General features: G+C 43.3%; 1 protein-coding gene across 2 annotated transcripts; it reads right to left on the minus strand.

Moving 5' to 3' along the window:
- Window positions 1-2,805: 2,805 nt before the first annotated feature.
- KARS1 (lysyl-tRNA synthetase 1) lies at window positions 2,806-18,091 on the minus strand. 2 transcript variants are annotated; one of them, XM_046681986.1, is made up of 15 exons: window positions 17,943-18,069; window positions 15,292-15,471; window positions 13,231-13,384; window positions 11,844-12,009; window positions 9,686-9,779; window positions 9,133-9,319; window positions 8,921-9,046; window positions 7,370-7,489; window positions 6,197-6,359; window positions 5,899-6,072; window positions 5,662-5,747; window positions 5,226-5,311; window positions 4,460-4,586; window positions 3,656-3,799; window positions 2,806-3,096 (listed from the first exon to the last, which is right to left on the minus strand). In XM_046681986.1, exons 2-15 carry the CDS (start codon window positions 15,435-15,437, stop codon window positions 2,992-2,994), a joined length of 1,878 nt encoding a protein of 625 aa, XP_046537942.1. In that variant the 5' UTR covers window positions 15,438-15,471; window positions 17,943-18,069; the 3' UTR covers window positions 2,806-2,991. The 2 variants fall into 2 exon arrangements, with proteins under 2 accessions (XP_046537942.1, XP_046537943.1); XM_046681987.1 differs by lacking the exon at window positions 15,292-15,471 and having other exon boundaries at window positions 17,943-18,091.
- Between the last annotated feature and the right edge of the window lie 13 nt (window positions 18,092-18,104).

Here is an 18,104-nt window from a genome sequence, read left to right on the forward strand (position 1 = left end):
TCTAAAACCTTAAGACTGCCAGAAATAGGTAACATAGCAGTCTGGATAGTTCAGGAGCCTATACTATCCAGCAATTGTATACCTCAATTCCTAAAGATGAGAGAATTCACTTTTGTTACTCCTCAAAAGTTAGAGGAGACAGAAGTGCAGCTTACTTGACCCCATACTTCTCTCTAGTTCAGAGGAGAAGAGCCAAAGGCCTCCTCAAGCCTAAGAACCCTGCTCCTCATTCCTAACATCTTTAATCTGCAGCTGACTCCCTCTTCTGTCTTTAAAGAAGCAGTAATCCTGGTGGAGAAATTAACCTCTTCCAAGGTTATCTCAGGAATTGATACCACCATCAGTCAAGTTGCATAAACTAAAAAATGAGTCACCTTCCTAGTCATTTCCCTTCCCTTAACCCCCACAATATGTTACCAAGTCCTGTTGATCTTACTTCCTATCTCTTGAATCCATCCACTTCTCTCCACTTCCACAGCAACACCCTAGTCCCAGCCACTATCATCTCCCTCTTGGATTGCTATGCTAACCTCTGGACTTTCACTTTTTCTTACCCAACTCAAATACTTTTTCACAGAGTAGCCAGACTGATGTTTTCAAAACACAAATATGATGTCATGCCCCTGCTTAAATAGTGGCTTCCCAGCACTCTTAAAATACAAAATCCCATAGCAAGGCTCACAGCTCTGTGTGACCAGCCCCCTCCTGCCTCAAATGCTGTCATATTTCTTTGGGTTTCTGTACACTAGTGTCACTGGCCTTCTCTGTGCTCTTTCCTACCTCAGGGCCTTTGTGCTCTTTGCCACACATGGGAAGCCCTTCCTCCCCTTCTTTGACTAGTTAGTGCTCTATCTTCCTTCAGGTCTCAGATCTAATGTCCTCAGAGAAACTTCCTTAACTAGGTCTGTTACAGTTTCTCAATAATCCCATAGACATCTCCTTCAAAGCATTTACCAGAGCTGCCATTTTATAGTGTTTTGAGTAATTTATTAAATATCTATTTTCCTTACAAGTCTAGAAGCTTGATGAAGTTGGGAACATGCCTTTCTGTTCGCCCCAGTACGGCAGTTAGCAAATTGCGAGCCTTCAACTCTTTGAGGCAATGAGGACTTTATAATCCTTTTCCTTTTAGCTTTCATCCTCTTTGTCATTTTTCCCTCCAAATCCCACAAAGTTGTCTACTGCTGCTCTAGTTCATCTGTATCTCCAGCCTCCTTGAGGCCAGACAGCTGGCTTCTGTCCTCTTCTACTAAACAGCTATTTAGAGGTCACCTGTGACCTTATTAATCCACGTTGCCTTTTCAATGGTCCACATTGACAGTACAGTGTTGCTTGAAGTTCAGTCCCTTATCTTGACCCTATTCCCTCTCCCCTGGTGAGAGGATTGTTTTCATTTTAGTAATATCACCTTGCTGAAGGATGTGCCATATGGAAGTGTTTCTTTTGAAAAACCACCTGGTCATCTACCACCACTGCCAAGTGCTCCTAGAGCGTATGCTGAAACACCAGCAAGGGGTGGAGATGCTCAACATTCTCTGAAGCAGTTCCCAGTTAGATAATCTGGCACGCTTAGATCCTTTCCCCAGCTACAGCAGCAGAAAGCTGCTCTGTCAAAGTAGACTGGCAACACCCAAACTGGGACGCTTGCAGATGTTTTGCTGAAGCGCAAAAGACAAGTCCTTTGTTGGATGACTCATAGGAAGGTTCCCCCAGCTGCCTCCCTGTGTCAGGGATCAGGCGCTCCCCTGTAACAGCAGGCCCTCAGCCATACCCATGTTATTCTCAGCCTAGTCAAACTGAGCTGAAGATGAGGAAACTCCAGGCTATTCAACATCCTACTTACTATTCCCACTGTGTCTAAGAGGCATGTCAAATTTAGTATGTTCAAAACCAAACAACCCACCTTCCCTCTCAAACCTTCACTTCCTCAGTTTTTTCCATCTTGGTAAATGACAACTGTACTTTTCAGTTGCTCCAGCCCTAAACCTTTAAATCATTTTTTACTGCTTTTTCTCCCAACCCAGACGTCATCAGCAAATTCTGTTGACCTCAGGAACACTGGCAAAGTCCAAAGACTTGTAACCATCTCCATCAGTTTAAACCACTCAAGTCTAAGCCGTCATCTCTCCCTAGCCAACTGCAACAGCGTAATTGGTCTCCCCGTTTTCACTGTTGCCCTCCACATGCTAACTAGGACAATCTTTAAAAAAAAAAACTCTGCTCAAAACCCACCAATGGCTTCCCATCTCACTCATAATAAAATATACACTCCTCTGCATGGCTTACAGGGGCCTGTGTGACCAGGCCCCTCACTGACCTTTAGTCCCCCCCTAGCCATACTAGACCCTTTGCTGTTCCTCACAAATGCAGTCCTCTAGCCTGGATCACCCTTTTCCCTTAGATCTTTACTTAAATGTCACCCAGAAGAGGTCTTCCCTGATCATATATTTAAAATAGCATTGTCCCCTCATCCACCTCTTCCTGCAAGAGCTCCTGTCCCCTCATCCTGCTTTTTCTTCTTAGTATGTACCATTACCGGATATAATATGTATTTACTTATTTCTTGTTTGTCTGGTTGCCCCTCACCCTCCTGCCCCCAAAGAAGGAATTTAAGTTTCAGGAGGAGAGCAGGGATTTGGCTTTTGTTCACTGCTGTGTCCCCAATCCCTTAGGACAATGCCTGGCACAGAGCACACATTAATATAAATTTGTCGAATGAATAAAGTGGTATAATCCTAAACATTTTTTAGGCTATCTGAGAAAAAGTTGACATTCCAAAGGTAAAAAGAGTGATGGGACAAAGAATAGAGACAAATGGTTTATTTGGTAACAAGGAATAAAAAGGAAATCTTAATTCCTCTTCTCTCCTCTGGTGGCTGACCTGCACTGTGATAGTCAATGGATAGAAACACACAAGAATTCCCTTGCAGTCCTTGATCTTTTGCAGAGATGCAAAGATGCCTGAGTTATATGACTTGCAATGATTGTTTTCTAGACAGAAGTGCCAGCTGTTGTGCTTTCCAATGTGTCAGTGGTTGCTACATTCTCCTTCTCCTTCTTGTCTTCGGGTTTCATGGCAGGAAACAGAAGTACTTCCTACAGGAGAGAAAACGCATTTTGAAGCTAAGAGGGACTCAATTTTTCCACAGCTATCCACCCAATCCTTTTGCCTCTGGTTCTTGTTATGACCAAAATCCAAAGATCTGTTCTTTTATTTCAACTCAGTCCCTCTGAATGACAGAGGATGGGAAAGGACAAAAGCACAGCACTGCTTAGAGCACGATGTCAGAAAAATAAACACAGAAGTTCTCTTCAAATATGATTTCCTCGTCTATAAAAATCGGGTAATGACAGTGTCTGTACCTCATAGGGCTGACAAATTAAATGAGATAAGGCATGTAGAAGGCCTAGCACGTTCCTTAGGTCTTTAGGAAATGCAAACAATTAGTATTCCTTCTGCCTCAGGCCAAGGAAAACCCCAGATCCTATAAGGTCAAGATGCTCTGATCCTCCTCCTTTGAAGTTGCATGTCACTCCTCTGCCTGTCCTCCTTCCAGCCCAAAGCTCTATCTTTATTCTCCTGGCCCACTGTGTGCCCCCTCACCAGAGTGGCGCTCCTTCAGGACAGTGTGTGCTGTAGAGGGCGGCTGTTTACCTTGATGTTATTGGAGTCTGTGAGAAACATGGTGACGCGGTCGATGCCCATGCCCCAGCCAGCGGTGGGGGGCAGCCCGTACTCCAGGGCGGTGCAGAAGTTTTCATCTATGAACATGGCCTCATCATCGCCAGCAGCCTTGGCCTAGACGAGGAGAGAACCAAACAGTGACAATGCTCCAGGCTGCACTGTCTCTCAGTGTCTGAGTGAGCATGTTCAGAGGGTTTACCATTTCTCTCAAAGACCCAGAGGTCAGGACTGATGAACTCCACTTCAGAACACATGCAAATTTCTCTGTGAAATGAAAACACCTCCACTGCCTGGGGCTCTGTGAGTCCAGTGAGACTGACTTTCCAAGACTCTGATGACTCCTAAGAATCTTTCTCCCATTTCCAGAAACTACCCATCAATGGCAGTGCTAGTGCAGGCAGCCTGGGGGACTCTGTCTTCATGACTCTTTACCTGCCTCTCATCCCCAAGCCACCTCAATAAATGTGCCATCTGATGAAAATTATGTTCTTCTTAGGCAAACATTTTCAAGAGAAGTCTCACACTGCCCTCACAGATAATCATGCCTAAGCTCTTCTTATGTAGAAAATTCTAGGGCCCAAACTAGTCAAGTTCTCCATCTTCAAGTGTGACTTCACCGTGGAGGAGGGAGGAGGAGCCTGTGGCTTTATCCTTCATTTCTGTTGAAGTCACCAAGAGATGCAGACAATGAGAGGCCAGGGTTAAGGCTGATATTTTCCAGTCAGTGGGCACACCGATGAAATATGTGCCTTTGCTCACACTCTCCCTCCTTACCTTGGCCTGTTCTTCAAAAAGCTGCCGCTGCCGCATGGGGTCATTCAGCTCAGTGTAGGCATTGCATATTTCCTTCTTCATGACAAACAGCTCAAAGCGCTCAGTCAGGCCCTCTTTAGAGCGGTGCCTGGGGACAGGAGACCAAAGGAGAGGCTGAATATACAGGTTCACTAATAACATCTGGTACAACAGAGTTCCTGAATTCTATTAAAAGTGTTACTGATTGTGACTTGGAGCCTGCATGCATTCTCAGCACCAAATCATTTAGTACAATAGTGAGGAAGATTAGAGATAAGGAAGCTTTAATTATCTTCACAAACCTGTGCGGTAGACTGTTGCACTGAACCATAGCTCCTGTATTCATGCCCTTCTGCAGTCCCTGTCACACTGACTCTGGTCTGCCTACATGACTTGCTTTGGCCAATGGGACATCAGCAGAGGCTTGATATGTGCTTGCACCCTGGGCTTTATTCTTTTGGAATGCTTCCTCTTGGAGCCTAGCGACTATGTAAGGAAGCCCAGGCTATGCTGCCAGAGAGAGGCTACATGAAGACGCTCTGGAGGGTGAGATCCCATGTGGAGGAGAAGGTACCCTGGCAGAGTTCCTAGCTGAAAAAAGCCACTTGAGTTACCTTAGCTGACACTATGTAGAGACTACCCAATGAACCTACAAGATTTTGAGAATTAATAAATTGTTGTTTTATGCCACTAAGTTCTGAGGTTGTTATGCAGCAATAGGTAAATGAAACACAATGCTTTATCTTACCATTTGGCCAAAGGGCTCATTATCTGCGGGTGATCACAGATGAACGTAGGGTTGATGCACGTCACTTCCAGGAACTCCCCGACGAGCTTAAGGAGAAAACAAAGCAGAACTAGAGACCCCTTCTGAATAGCATTTTGATTGTCCCAGTCTTGGCAGAAGAGGACTCAGCTCCTACCCACACCTAACGCTATAAGGATTTATCCTAAGTTTCTCAATGGGGCTGGTTAAGGACTAACTGAGATAACATACCCAACTCTTTGGCACAAAGCTTAGTATAGTAGGAGTTCAAAACTTATTAATTCTCTCATTTCTCTCTTTAGAGCTTTCCTGCGAAGCTGTACGAGTTACTTCTCCACAGTGGAGTACACTGTCATAGGGGGCAGGTGGCTAGTGACCACTGGATGAGGGCATGTACTAGAAGCAAATGGCCTTTCACCTTATCAAGGAGCCTGGCTGTGGTCCGAGGTGGAGGGCATTCAACACCTTTTGCCACACAGATATCATCAAGAATTTTGCGAGTTTCTGTAATACAAATGTACAAGTTAGAAGAGAGAATATCACAGTACCCCCTAAAAAAGTATATAAAGAGAGTGGTGTGGGAAGTTCTAGCCCTGACCTAATTCAGAGCTGACCAGGAAGGAGGGCCATAGAACAGAGGGGTGCATCACTTTACCTTCAGTTTCGAAAAGGTTAGTTTCTGGCAACTTCACCCCCAGGACTTTCTCAAGCTCTTCTACCATGTTGATTCTCCGGAAGGGTGGGGTGAAGTCAATCTCCTGGGCTTGGCCCTCCGGGCCATCTGGATGGTAGATTACCTTGTAACTGCCTGTAATGTGCTTCACCATCCCTGGGAAAGAAATCTGTCATTTAAAGAGGACCAAAAGGAAGTCCTCCTGTAAGCAGCACACCAGCCCTTCAGACATGCATGAAGGACAAAGGGAGCCGATGGGGGGGGGGGGGGGGGTCGTTACCTGAAATCATCTTCTCTGTGATTTCCATGAGATCGTGATAGTCTGCATAGGCCATGTAGAACTCACAGGTGGTGAACTCAGGATTGTGAGTCAAATCAATTCCTTCATTCCGGAACTGGCGCCCAATTTCATAAACCCGGTCAATGCCACCAACCACCAGCATCTAATAACAACATGTGGCCATGGTCATAGCAGCTAATCTTGTCTTAATAGCTCTGGAAAATTTGTCTCTAAAAGCTGTAACTTGGTTTTCACAGCTCAGTCATGCTTTCAGGTCTTTATCCAAATGGTGAGTACTGTCCTCTCTTTAGGCCTTTGTAGTGGATAGACACCATTCACTTTGGCTTCCCAGGACCTTCCGTGGTCTGTGGTGTCCCCCATCTCCAAGAAAGAAGGCTCTCTTGGGGTTAGGATACAGGCATGTGACCCAACTCCCCACCAATCAGACACACCTTGAGATGTGTGGAAGCTACTGAAAGAAGATGCGGGTATTGCAAAGAATTCTTCTGGTGAACAGGGCCAGAGATATCTAGCTTTTAGAGGTAGTAACTGCAGAGGTCCTAATGGCAGTGACCTGTGCCTAGTGCCAGGGTTATGAGCTGTGGTAACTGCCCCTAGTGAAAAAGATACGGGGTTCTCCATGGGAACAGCCCAGTGTTGTAACTGTATGGTCTCCAAGCCTGATTCTCTGATCCTCCTGGAAATTATGAGCCTCCTTATATATACAAATACATTATCTTTTTGCTTAAACTAGTTATAACAGATTCTGTTGCCTGCAGCTAAGAATATTGAAAGACAGTCTTCTATATTTATTCTGGTGATTTCAAGATATTTATTTCCAGCTTCCAGACAGGATTAAGCTCTTTCTGCTACGAAAGACTAAAATCAGATCTAATCCAAGGAGGAGTGTAAACTTAAAATATTATGAGAACCAAAGTAGGGGAGGAGGATCTACAGACCTAGGAAAGACAATTCCTTTGCCCTCTGACCTGCAATGCTCTACTGATCTTGTAGAGAAAGTCGAAGTGTAACACTCACAAGGCTGACAAATTAGAATACTCTCCTGGCAAGTCTACGCTCACTGTTCCTCTTCAATCAGACTATACCTGTCTAGCCAATGGTTTTCCAACCTCCTGCTTCTCTAAGGAAACAGGGCATCTTCTTATTAATTACCTTATGGTAGAGTTCTGGAGCAATTCTCATATATAAATTCATGTCCAGCTCATTGTGGTATGTGATAAAAGGCTTGGCCACAGCTCCACCTGGGATGATGTTCATCATGGGAGTTTCAATCTAAAAGACAGGGAGAAACATTCAGTCCACAGACAGAGGTCCTCAAACCAGAGACCTTGGGGATAGCTCATGCTTTGCATGTCTAAACCTGTTATAGCCCCAAGTATAGTTAAGTTCAATAGTAAAGTGCAAGTGGTTGACAAAAAAGTAGAGTTAACTTGATTTTCCAGAGCAGTTTCTCAATTTCTATTAATACCAAACACTATTAACATAGTACCATAAACTTTCGCAAGCTGTAAGTGGGAATCTAAATGGGTATAGCCTTGAGTTCAAATTGCAGTATTAAAAATTTAACTGCTTATATCCTTTGACTTAGTTATTCTACTTCTAGAAATCCATCCTACAGAAACAGCTGCATGGGGCCGGCCCCGTGGCCGAGTGGTGAAGTTTGCATGCTCTGCTTTGGCAGCCCAGGGTTTCGCTGGTTCAAATCCTGGGCACGGACATGGCACCGCTCCATCAAGCCATGCTGAGGCGGCGTCCCACATGCCACAACTAGAAGGACCCACAACTAAAAAAAAAAAATACACAACTATGTACTGGGGGTTTTGGGAGAAAAAGGAAAAAAATAAAATCTTAAAAAAAAACCCCCAAAAATCCCCAGCTGTACCTGAGCACAAAGATGGTCACTGAAACATGATAGAAGAAAAACAGAAACCTAAACTATCAATAGGGGAAATAACTTATGCAGCATTAAAAAGGAATATAGATAGATAGATAGATAGATAGATAGACATGCAAAAGGCTCCAGATTATAGTAAGTGGAAAAAAGCCAAAAAAAAAGACCCAAACCAGATCCACCACAATACATATAATGTGACTTCATTCATGTTTAAAGCAAAAAATAAAACCCTCCCAAAACATTTACACATGTACCCATCTGCAACATGCACAGGTGTGTATGTATATATGCATAGTAAATGGCATGGAATGATACAGACCAAACTCAAGTTTGGGGAGGGAAGTTAGTTGGGATAAATAAAAGGAGACTTTGGTTTTGCTTCTCTTTTATTGTTTGAATTTGTTTTACATGCACTCACCTTTCTCATACAATTAAAAAAAATGTTTCTAAATAATGCTTTCCCCAAAATTTCCCTAAAAAAACTTTTTTCCATTTAGATAAATTGAATAAAAACTAAAAATTTTTTTTAACGCTACAAAAAAGCAAAATGAGTTGATAACACATTGAACGTGGCATCATTAGTGTGTGGACAGCCCTACACTTTGTCCATTATCTTAGCAATCAGATCCTGTCTTCCTACTCAGGGCACTAAATAAAAACAGAACAAAGACACTGGCAAAAAAGGGGACTTTTCACTGAGCATAAAGGATATTGACACAGGATATGCCCCGGAAAAGGGAAGAGAAGGAGTAGTAAGAGGCAAGCATAGCAAGGTGGCTAGTCATGTCAGCTAAGGAACTCTCCATCACCTCTAGGAAGCCCAACTCATCCAAGAAACTTCTTATATATGTGATGATCTTAGAGCGGATGATAAATTTCTGCCTCACAAAGTCATTTAGGATCAAGTCCAAGTATCTCTGACGATATCGTGTTTCCTAAACCAAAAGCAACAGAGAGAAATCACTGACATGTCTGCTTCAATGGTATGATAAATCACAGCTAGGAGGCCACGAGAGCTTACCTTGTCTTTGAGGCCAAAGTGAAGATGAGGTAACATATGCAAGCAAGGAGACAGCAGTGTGATCTCATAGGGAATGATGCTCAGCTCACCCTTCTTGGTTTTCCCAGGATTCCCCTGAACTCCAATTATGTCTCCCCGACGCAGTTTGTTATTGATACGAATAAATTCTTCTTCTGATTTATAATTCCTGAGTGAAAGGCAAATGTAATTCAGTATACAATATTCCAAATTAACACTGACCACTGGTTTACTCTGGAACCTTCACTAAACTGTTAATGCTTAATTACTGGGAGCTGAAGAGGAAGCTCAGATTCAAAGTCAACTGTTAAAAAAGTATTACCTTTTATTTTTAACTGCCACACAACCTGATAGCAGTCATTATTCTTCAGGTGATCAGATGGCCTTTTTATTCTCTTTTCAGCCTTACCCAACCATACCCCATTTCTTCTAACTTTAAATACTAATGGGAAAAGAAGAGCACACAGACCTTTGTCCCCAACTGTGTTGCTCTGGGCCAAACTAGAAAGGCTTATAACTGGATATTTCTATATACCTGGAATTGGCCATGACTTGCAACTTGACGCCCTCTCCTCGAAGATCATAGAAGATGAGCTTTCCCCCAGAAGCTCTTTTGGCATGAATCCTACCTAGAAAAAGAACAGCAAAAATACTGATTGACAGAACCAGAAGCCATTTCGTGATATCAGTTCCAAAAAGCTCTCTGTGTATTATTTACGTCTGGGCAGAACATAAAGTAGAACAACCTGATTTTAACCTGATGCCTAAGCCCTGCCTTTTTCTTCATGATAATGATCACCAGTCAAACCAATTAAAAATGTGCAGGAAGGATGTTTATTGGATTCCTAGAAGATGGCAGTGTTGGTGCCAGCATTGTTTTGGGATCTTCCTGAATCCTCACATAAAAATAAAAGGACAACTAGATAGGCAAGGCCAAAAAACTGTGGACGAAATTTACAACAAAATTATGTTGGAAGGTATTCCCCAGAATCCCCAAATACAAGCAATGGGGCAAACCACCAAGAGCCCCAAGACCTCCATACAGGAAAAAGCTGTAGATAGCAACAGGGCGTCTGATGGGTCTGAGAACTGGAAATCTCCCAAACAGCCATAAGTATTCACCGGAAAATGTGGCAGGCTGAGGGGAGGAGAGCAGCTGAATCTGGGAGGGGATCTGCCTACTGCCACATAAGTGAGTACAATGGGCTGCATTATGAAGGTCTAGGGGCCGAAGCCCTTTAGTGCAGCCCCAGGAACTCTCTAAAGTTTACAGCCAGGGATCTTTTCTACACAAGGCCCCACAAAATTGAACCAGACCAGGAAAACAGAGGCAAAAGAAAAAAAGGTCCAACAAGAGAGAGGAAGGGCAAGAGAGCCTGAAAATCTCAGAAAGCAAGCTGTTATATTTCTGAACACTTCACAAAAACAACAGAAGAGGGAGCTCAGTGAAGCTGGAAAAGCTACCTGAACCAAGCTTCCTGTTAACATTCAGGAAAACTAATTTCATACAAAAATAAGTAATGTGGTCAAATACCACACACAGTTACTAAACAAAAAAAAAGAGAGAATAAGGAGAGTAACATCCCCACAGTGAAAGCACTTAAGAAAGACAGGCTCAGAAAAAACAAAATTCTATTTCGCACTGAGCTGAAAGACATTAAGATGACAACACAAAACATGAAAACACAAGTTAGAATCAGAAAAACTAAGAAATGAGGTGACACATGAAAAAATTAGAAAGAAAGTGAAAAAATCATCTCGGAAATGAAGACTAAAGGAAACAGGACTGAATAAATACAACAAATAATGCCTTGAGAGAAACAAAGTGGAAAGGAGGATAAAATTAAAAAATCAAAGTATACAGAAAGAGATAAAAAGGATGTGAGAAAGAGTGACAAATACCAAAAAGCAGCAAAGATACATGTGGATAAAACGAGTCCCAAAAGTAAACCAAAGCAAGAAACAGAATACAAAAAATTATATTCAAGAAAAACTTTCTAAAATAGACTTGAAAACACGTATTTAAAGGGCACACTGGGTACTGAAAATATTAACCAGAATGACTAGCATGAAGACGTATTTGGGTAAAATCACTGGACTTCAAAGAAAAAGAAATTTTGGGGGCATTTAGCTATAGGCAGGAGGTTCTCTCTGGGTGGTAGCATTATGGCTAACTAAACTTTTCTGTGTGCTTCTTTGCATGTTTCAATGTCCTAAATTTTCTACAACTAATAGTTTTATTATTTTTTTTGGGGGGGAATGAAAGATTTAAATTTTTTTTAATTAAGAAGAGATCCCACACAAGATATTAAACTCCAAAATAACAATGTTCTAGAAATGACAGACTAGCACAAAGCATTTTCAGGCCACAGATTCACATTTTTTAGGAGCCTGGGGCCATGGCTCCCACAGATGAAGGGAAGTCCTCATAAAGGACTATGAATGAGTAGGAGCATCAGGCTAGGAGTCCCCCTGAGACAATGCCCCTTCCTCTGCAGCATCACCACTGGAATGTGATCTCACGCCTCAGGGCTGCTCTACTCTCTGTGAATAGATACACTGGCACTGTCCCTAGTAAAGCAGCCTTAGACACAAGCTGCTTGAAAGCCAAGACCACCCCAGACCCTTCTTTGCGCTACTGGAGAGGTATGCCTGCTGTGGGAGCTCAGCAAACTGCCAGGAAGGCTTCCTACCTGCCACCTTTAAGGTGATGTCAGTCAGGTGGTCCCCAGGCTGCAGGTGGCTGTATTCTTGGATGAAGTGAGTGAGTGAGATGTCTACATGGAACTTGTGTGGGTACGGGTCTTCCCCACTGACCTTCAGTTGGTGGACTGCTTGGCTGCGGATCTTGTAGTATTGCTGTAATAAAAAAAAAAAAAGAGCTTTGAGAAGTTGAACCTGGTCCGAACAGCGGCCCATCTAGCAGAGTACTGTATTCTGCCTCAGAGGAGCCCCAATACACTGAGGTTTTTTTTTTTTTTTTTGATGAGGAAGACTGGCCTTGAGCATACATCTGTTGCCAATCTTCCTCTTTATTTTTTTTCTCCAAAGCCCCAGTACATAGTTGTATATTCTAGTTTCAGTCATTCTAATTCTTCTATGTGGGATGCTGCCACATCATGGCTTGATGCGCAGTGTGTAGGTCTGTGCCCAGGATCCAAACTGGCAAACCCCGGGCTGCCAAAGTGGAGTGCATGAACTTAACCACTCAGCCATGGGGCTGGCCTCCATTGAGGTTCTTTAACTGAGCCATCTGCACTGTTGAAATCACGGGATTGGATATGGAGTGAGATTTGCACTTAAAATATGCAGCATGGCCAGATACACAGCTGGAAATGAAGGCCAGAATTCCAAAACGCAAGATTCAACAAAAAGAAAAATCAGAGTTCTTCCTAAAATAATAGAAGTTAAATGGTATAGGTGGCCTTGGTTACCACTTTTGTGGAACCATCTGGATAGTGAATCACTTATCTTCTTTCCTACTTTCCTACCCCTGGCCACACATCAGACTTTTCCCCAAAGCCTGGAGAATGTAAAAAAGAAATATTCTACAGCAGGGGTCAGCAAACTTTTTTCTGAGGCAACTACTCTAATGTAGTGTGAAACCAGCCTCAGACATACGTAAACAAATGGGCATGGCTGTGTTCCAAGACAATTTTATTTACAAAACCAAGAAGGAGGGTTGGGGGGGAGGGGCAGTGCTGCATTTGACCTGTGGACCACAGTTTGCCAATTTCCTGTCTAAAGTAAACCCTAGTCCATCTTCAGGGAGACACTTTCTCTGGGGCTGCTATAAGGCCCAGCTAGTTCCAAGGAGATTAATCAGTCACTTGGAAGTACTGGGTTCTCCCAAATGTCTGTTGGGAGTTGATTAGAAAAATACTCAGGGCCTATGCCTTTAACCAGATGGAGTGGTAGGCCCACTCCTATCTCTTTGCTGTGACCCAGGGCCCAGTGCCGGTTCCAGTTCCTATTTGTCATCTTAGTCACAGGTCCCTCCTACTGTCTGGTCCCAAGGAATCTGCCACGCTCCACCAGAAGCTTCCGTGTGCCCAGCCAGGTGGTGGTCAGAGGACTCACATTTGGGTCCAGGCTCTCCTCCTCTGCACCAACACCATTGTCAGCAGTGTGGTTGGTGGCAGTGGCTTGGCTTAGTTGTTTCTCACTGAGCTCCTTCTGCTTGGCCTCCTTCTCTGCTACTTTCTTCTCAGCTTTCAAGCGTCTCTTTAGCTCACTGTTGGGAAAATGAAGATGTTCAATGTGATAGCTGCTTGAAGAGTCCTCTACTACGTTCTGCCCCATAGCCACTCATCAAGAATATGAATAGCCTGGGGCAAATGCTCTGGCCCAGTTCTACACCCCCACCTCTAGGCTCTTAGTCACTGAACTCTATATGTGAAAGAGACAAAGGAAAAAATTAGCTTAAAATAAAGATGTGAGAGATCTTTCTCAGTTTCTGCTTTCCAGTCTGAGGTCTTTGGCATTAGATCCCAACTAAAGCTAAGATACACCAGGACAAAGAAAATCCTACACGCTAATTTATATATAGAACAGGAAAAAAGGTTTCCCAGAAAATCAGCAAGATAGGCCTTTCTCAAGCTAATTAGGCTAGGGAGCTCCTTGAGGCCAGGGACTGAATTTTAGTTGTTTGGTATCCTCTGTAGAATATGAAGTTCCTAGAGTACCACACCTGTGATAAGGCAACATCTCTAGCTCTGTCTGCCACCTCTCTACTCTCCCCTAAGGAGTGGGTTAGTCTGGGGTGGGGTGGGGGAGAGGCGGCTCTTCAGAGTTCAAGGAATACTCTGCTGACAGTCTCTCCCTCAGCACTGATCAGTGCATTGACAATGGCCCTCAGCATTGGTCTCACTCTGCGCACAGGAGCCTGACTATGACGACAAACTCAGTAGAACAGTGTACACAGCAACATGGCATAGGTGATGATATACCCTCTTTGGAGTCAGATGCCTGGGAGTACATCCTGACACATCTACCTACCACTTATGTGAACTTGAGCAAGTGACTTAACTTCTGCCCATCTGTAAAATGGAAATAATAATAGACATTCCCTTCCCCAAATGTGGTGGGGATTGAGATAATGTATGTAAACAGACGACCCTGTCCCTAGCATTTAGTAAGAACACAAATGTGAGCTATTCTAGGTTATCTCTCACTATCTTAACCCTTCACTCTCTGCACCCAAGACAGAAACCTTACAAATTCGGATAAATTTCTGGTCAAATCCCTCACTATCCAAACTCTTGATACTTATCACCTGAGACTCAAAAACTAATTTGGACAACTTGGTATCCCTTATGATCTGAAATCTTGCTATCTGAACCCAGAAACCAAACAGATTTGGGTAGAGACGGATACCCTCATTATCCAAATAGAATTGATCATTCTTTCAAACCACCAATGTTAACTGAATATCCTATAATAATGAACCACGGCAAATGATCCTCAGTCACGATTGCATATTGTCTGGCTTCAGGACACATTCTTAATTTTCAGTGAGTTTAGAATAACTCAATTAAAAAAACTTAATTGGGGATTTCAAATGGTCATCTTTTAAGTAACAAAACTGGCTCTCAGGGCCTCAAAGCAGGCATCTCCGACTGGATATAATTTGTCTTCTAACAGCTGTGAAGACAACCTTTCCAGAACAGTGTGCCAGGCCTACTGTGCTGTAATGAGTCAGCAGGCATCTAAGCCTATCTAGTTCTTCCTAGTATTAACATAATAAACCTGTGTTCCATTCAACTAGGTGTTGCTCTTTAAATCAAATCAGTCATAAGGATAAGCCAAAAAGGCCCTGGGGATAGAACTAAGACTAGAAACCAAACTAATCTCAGGAGCAAATTTCAGAAAGACAGGAAAGAGAAAATACCGTATTAGAAATTCTTTATTCATACACGGGTTTTGTTTTCTGCACTGTTCTAGAATAAGATCCAAAAGTCATCTCAAGAATCTATGGATTGAGAATTCGAATTTATTAAAGAGAAAACGAAAAAGGACCATTGATTCTGGTAGCAGGGCTCTTTGTTTCCTTAGTAACAAGTCCAAAGGCTTAAAAGACAGGAACTTAGTAAGGGAAGGAATTTTGCTCCCAGAGCAATAAAGAAGGTAACAGGCACCAACCTTCTTTTATTAGAAAGTGGCTTGTCCTTGTGAATCGCTGTGAAAGGAGCAAGTTGACACAGTCGCAGCTCCCTCTGCCCCCACTGTGCCCAGGAGGTTTGGCGCAGGGACCCCCTAACAAGCCTTACAGCAGCTTGCATCAACATGGCAGAACACCCTGGAACTAACGATTACCACCACCTAACAGGAAACACAGAGATGTGGTGTCAGATGGGACAGACAGTATATACACACCCAACCAGCACTCCTAGTCTTATGGGTTGGGTGAGGGGGATGGGGGAGATTGTACCTTTTAGTGTCCCATTTTACATAAGACCCTCTTAACTGACAGCAACTCTGTAACATTTACTGTGCTGCAACTGTAACTGACAACGTTCTTGGTCCTGGCTACGGTAAAAAAGAGGTGCAGATCCTGCATCAAAACTCAAGAGCGAGTCAATCAACAGTTTGCAGGTAGAAATGATCACAAAATTCTAGAAGATGGGAGATAGGACATAAGGCAGTATTTCTGCAGCCCCTCACATGTGGTTTCTCCTGGAGATGAAATACCTGGCCACAAAGATGGCAATGGGAAGTATATACAATTATCATTATCAACTGCAAACTCTAGATGAAGCTAAAAAGTAAACCACACAAAAGGACCTCTGAGGTAAAGATAAGACTTGTTTAGAGTTCTAGAAACAAGAAGGAAAGGAGAATTTCAGGAAGGGTCTTAGACTACATTATGTTTAAACATTAACACTGGAAGGCAAGAGAATTATAGGGATCATATTCTTTACTGCATTCAAATAAATTTGGCCTTTCGTTCGGGAATGAGTCACCTGGAAGGCAGCCCTTCTCTTCTTAAACTCGGAGAAAATAACTGGCATAAAATGGTGCTCACTAAAGATTCAGACCAAGAAAGTTCCAAAGAACAATTAAGAAATACAATCATGTGCTGCTTAACGATGGGGATATGTTCTGAGAAATGCATCCTTAGGTGATTCTGTCCTAACGTGAACATCACAGAGTGTAGTTACACAAACCAAGATGGTACAGCCTACTACACACCTAGGCTCTATGGTACTAATCTCATGGGACCACTGTCATATATGCAGTATATTGCTGACCAAAACATTACGTGGTGCATGCACAAATTATTTTAGCCCGTAGTCCCTAGAGAAACATATGACATCAATGGCAGATTCTTTTAGACAATGTGACGAAGAGGTATGGTGCAGTCAGTGTAAAGAGCATGGGCTGTGGAGTTACGGACTTGATTTTAGATTTCTGCTCCAGAGCTCTGGATCAGTGATAGACCACACTTTAGCAACATATTTAATCACCCAGAGCCTCAGCTTACTAAATTGAAAAATGGGTATTAACACTTGCCTTGCAAGGTTATTACTGAGATCAGACAGGAAGTCTGTATAGTTGTAGCACAGGGCCTGACACACAAAAGCTATTTTAAAAAGTGGTTGCTATAATTAATGTAAGAAAAGTCAGTAGAAAGGATTTGGTCAGTTTCCTCAATTTACCTTAAAATCTCACTTGACTACGAGGTATCTGTGATATACAACCCTAAAATTCAATTACTGACGTAAAGATCAAAATCCAGTCAATTTTTCCCAAAGGCAGAAGTCCAAGACCAGGCTCTAAACATTTATAGTGATCCATCAGACACTCTCAAAAAAGACAACATATTAGGGTGCCATCAACCATAAATTTAGGTATTTCCTTTCCCATTTTTCTAGAATATTTGAAGTATAAACCCAGAGACACAAAAGGAAACATCAATTCTTACTTGTTGAGTGCAGTTCCATCAGGGTTCTGCAAGGGAATTGAGCCCTCGCGCAATAAAACAGCCTTTATATGTAATGAACTAATTTCTCTCCTATGCCTCTCAAATAGCACTATTTATGTACCATCTTCGGGGATATTGAGAAAAGTCATTGCCTATGTTCTATGAAGAACCCTGGCTGATAGGGAGTGGAGTATTTAGAGAATATAAGACGTAGTCAAAGAGCGGCTAATCTTGGTTTGTTTAAATTTACTTTCATACTCCAAGGATTTGGGGTGATTAGCAAAGATATACCCAGCAGTGTAGGAGCAACTTGGTGTACTGGGCTGAAGAAGGCAGTCCTTACTGCTAGACACTGCTCATTCACTCAATACTCACAGATCCCTGGAATAGCCAATATGGATAGGTGCAGGACACTGTTTCAGAACTGATCTCTTCTATATAGAAGGTTCAGAATGGCCTTGGTGAGGCCAAGAAAAACTTGGAGGTCTTTCTGGAAAGCTAGGGTATTTAACATTTCTCCAACCTCCTCATCGAGGCGTGGCTTCCTCATAAAAGAACGCATTTCTCAGAGAGGAAAGGGAAAGAGTCAAGTTTCGCTTTTCTCTCCGTCACCTCTCAGTCTTCAGTATTCTCTTACTCTAGGAGTAGGACGGGCGAACCCCGCCGGCCCCAGGGCATCCTGGGGGATAGAGTTTCGGGGAGTAGCGGCTACGTCCCGGCGCGTCCGTGCCCACGAGAACCGGCAGGAACGCCCCACGAGAACCGGCAGGAACGCCCCACGCACAGCCACCTCTCCAGGAGCCTCGAGGTGATTCCTGGCCCGGACACTCCGACCGCAAAGGCCTTACTGACCCGCAGCGACACTTACTTCTTGCTCAGTTTCGGCTCGCCGCCGTCCACTTTCACCTCAGCCGCCTGCACTGCAGCCATGTTTCCCGAGGGCTCGACCTAAAAAGGATGAGGTCTCACGGCAATTTCCAGGTCAGCGTCGGAAGCCCCACCACTTCCGGGGCGAGAGGGCGGTCCCTCT

The sequence above is a fragment of the Equus quagga genome, chromosome 13 (assembly GCF_021613505.1).
Source record: "Equus quagga isolate Etosha38 chromosome 13, UCLA_HA_Equagga_1.0, whole genome shotgun sequence".
Classification (NCBI taxonomy): Eukaryota; Metazoa; Chordata; class Mammalia; order Perissodactyla; family Equidae; genus Equus; species Equus quagga.

What these genes read in the sequence shown, in the direction of transcription:
- KARS1 (XM_046681986.1), bottom strand. Translation starts at nt 15,437, where the DNA reads ATGTTGATGCAAGCTGCTGTAAGGCTTGTTAGGGGGTCCCTGCGCCAA. An exon ending in TAACCTTTTCGAAACTGAAG is followed by an intron (nt 5,748 to 5,898) that starts GTAAAGTGATGC and finishes TTTGTATTACAG; the next exon opens with AAACTCGCAAAATTCTTGAT. An exon ending in TTTTTGAAGAACAGGCCAAG is followed by an intron (nt 3,800 to 4,459) that starts GTAAGGAGGGAG and finishes CTCCTCGTCTAG; the next exon opens with GCCAAGGCTGCTGGCGATGA.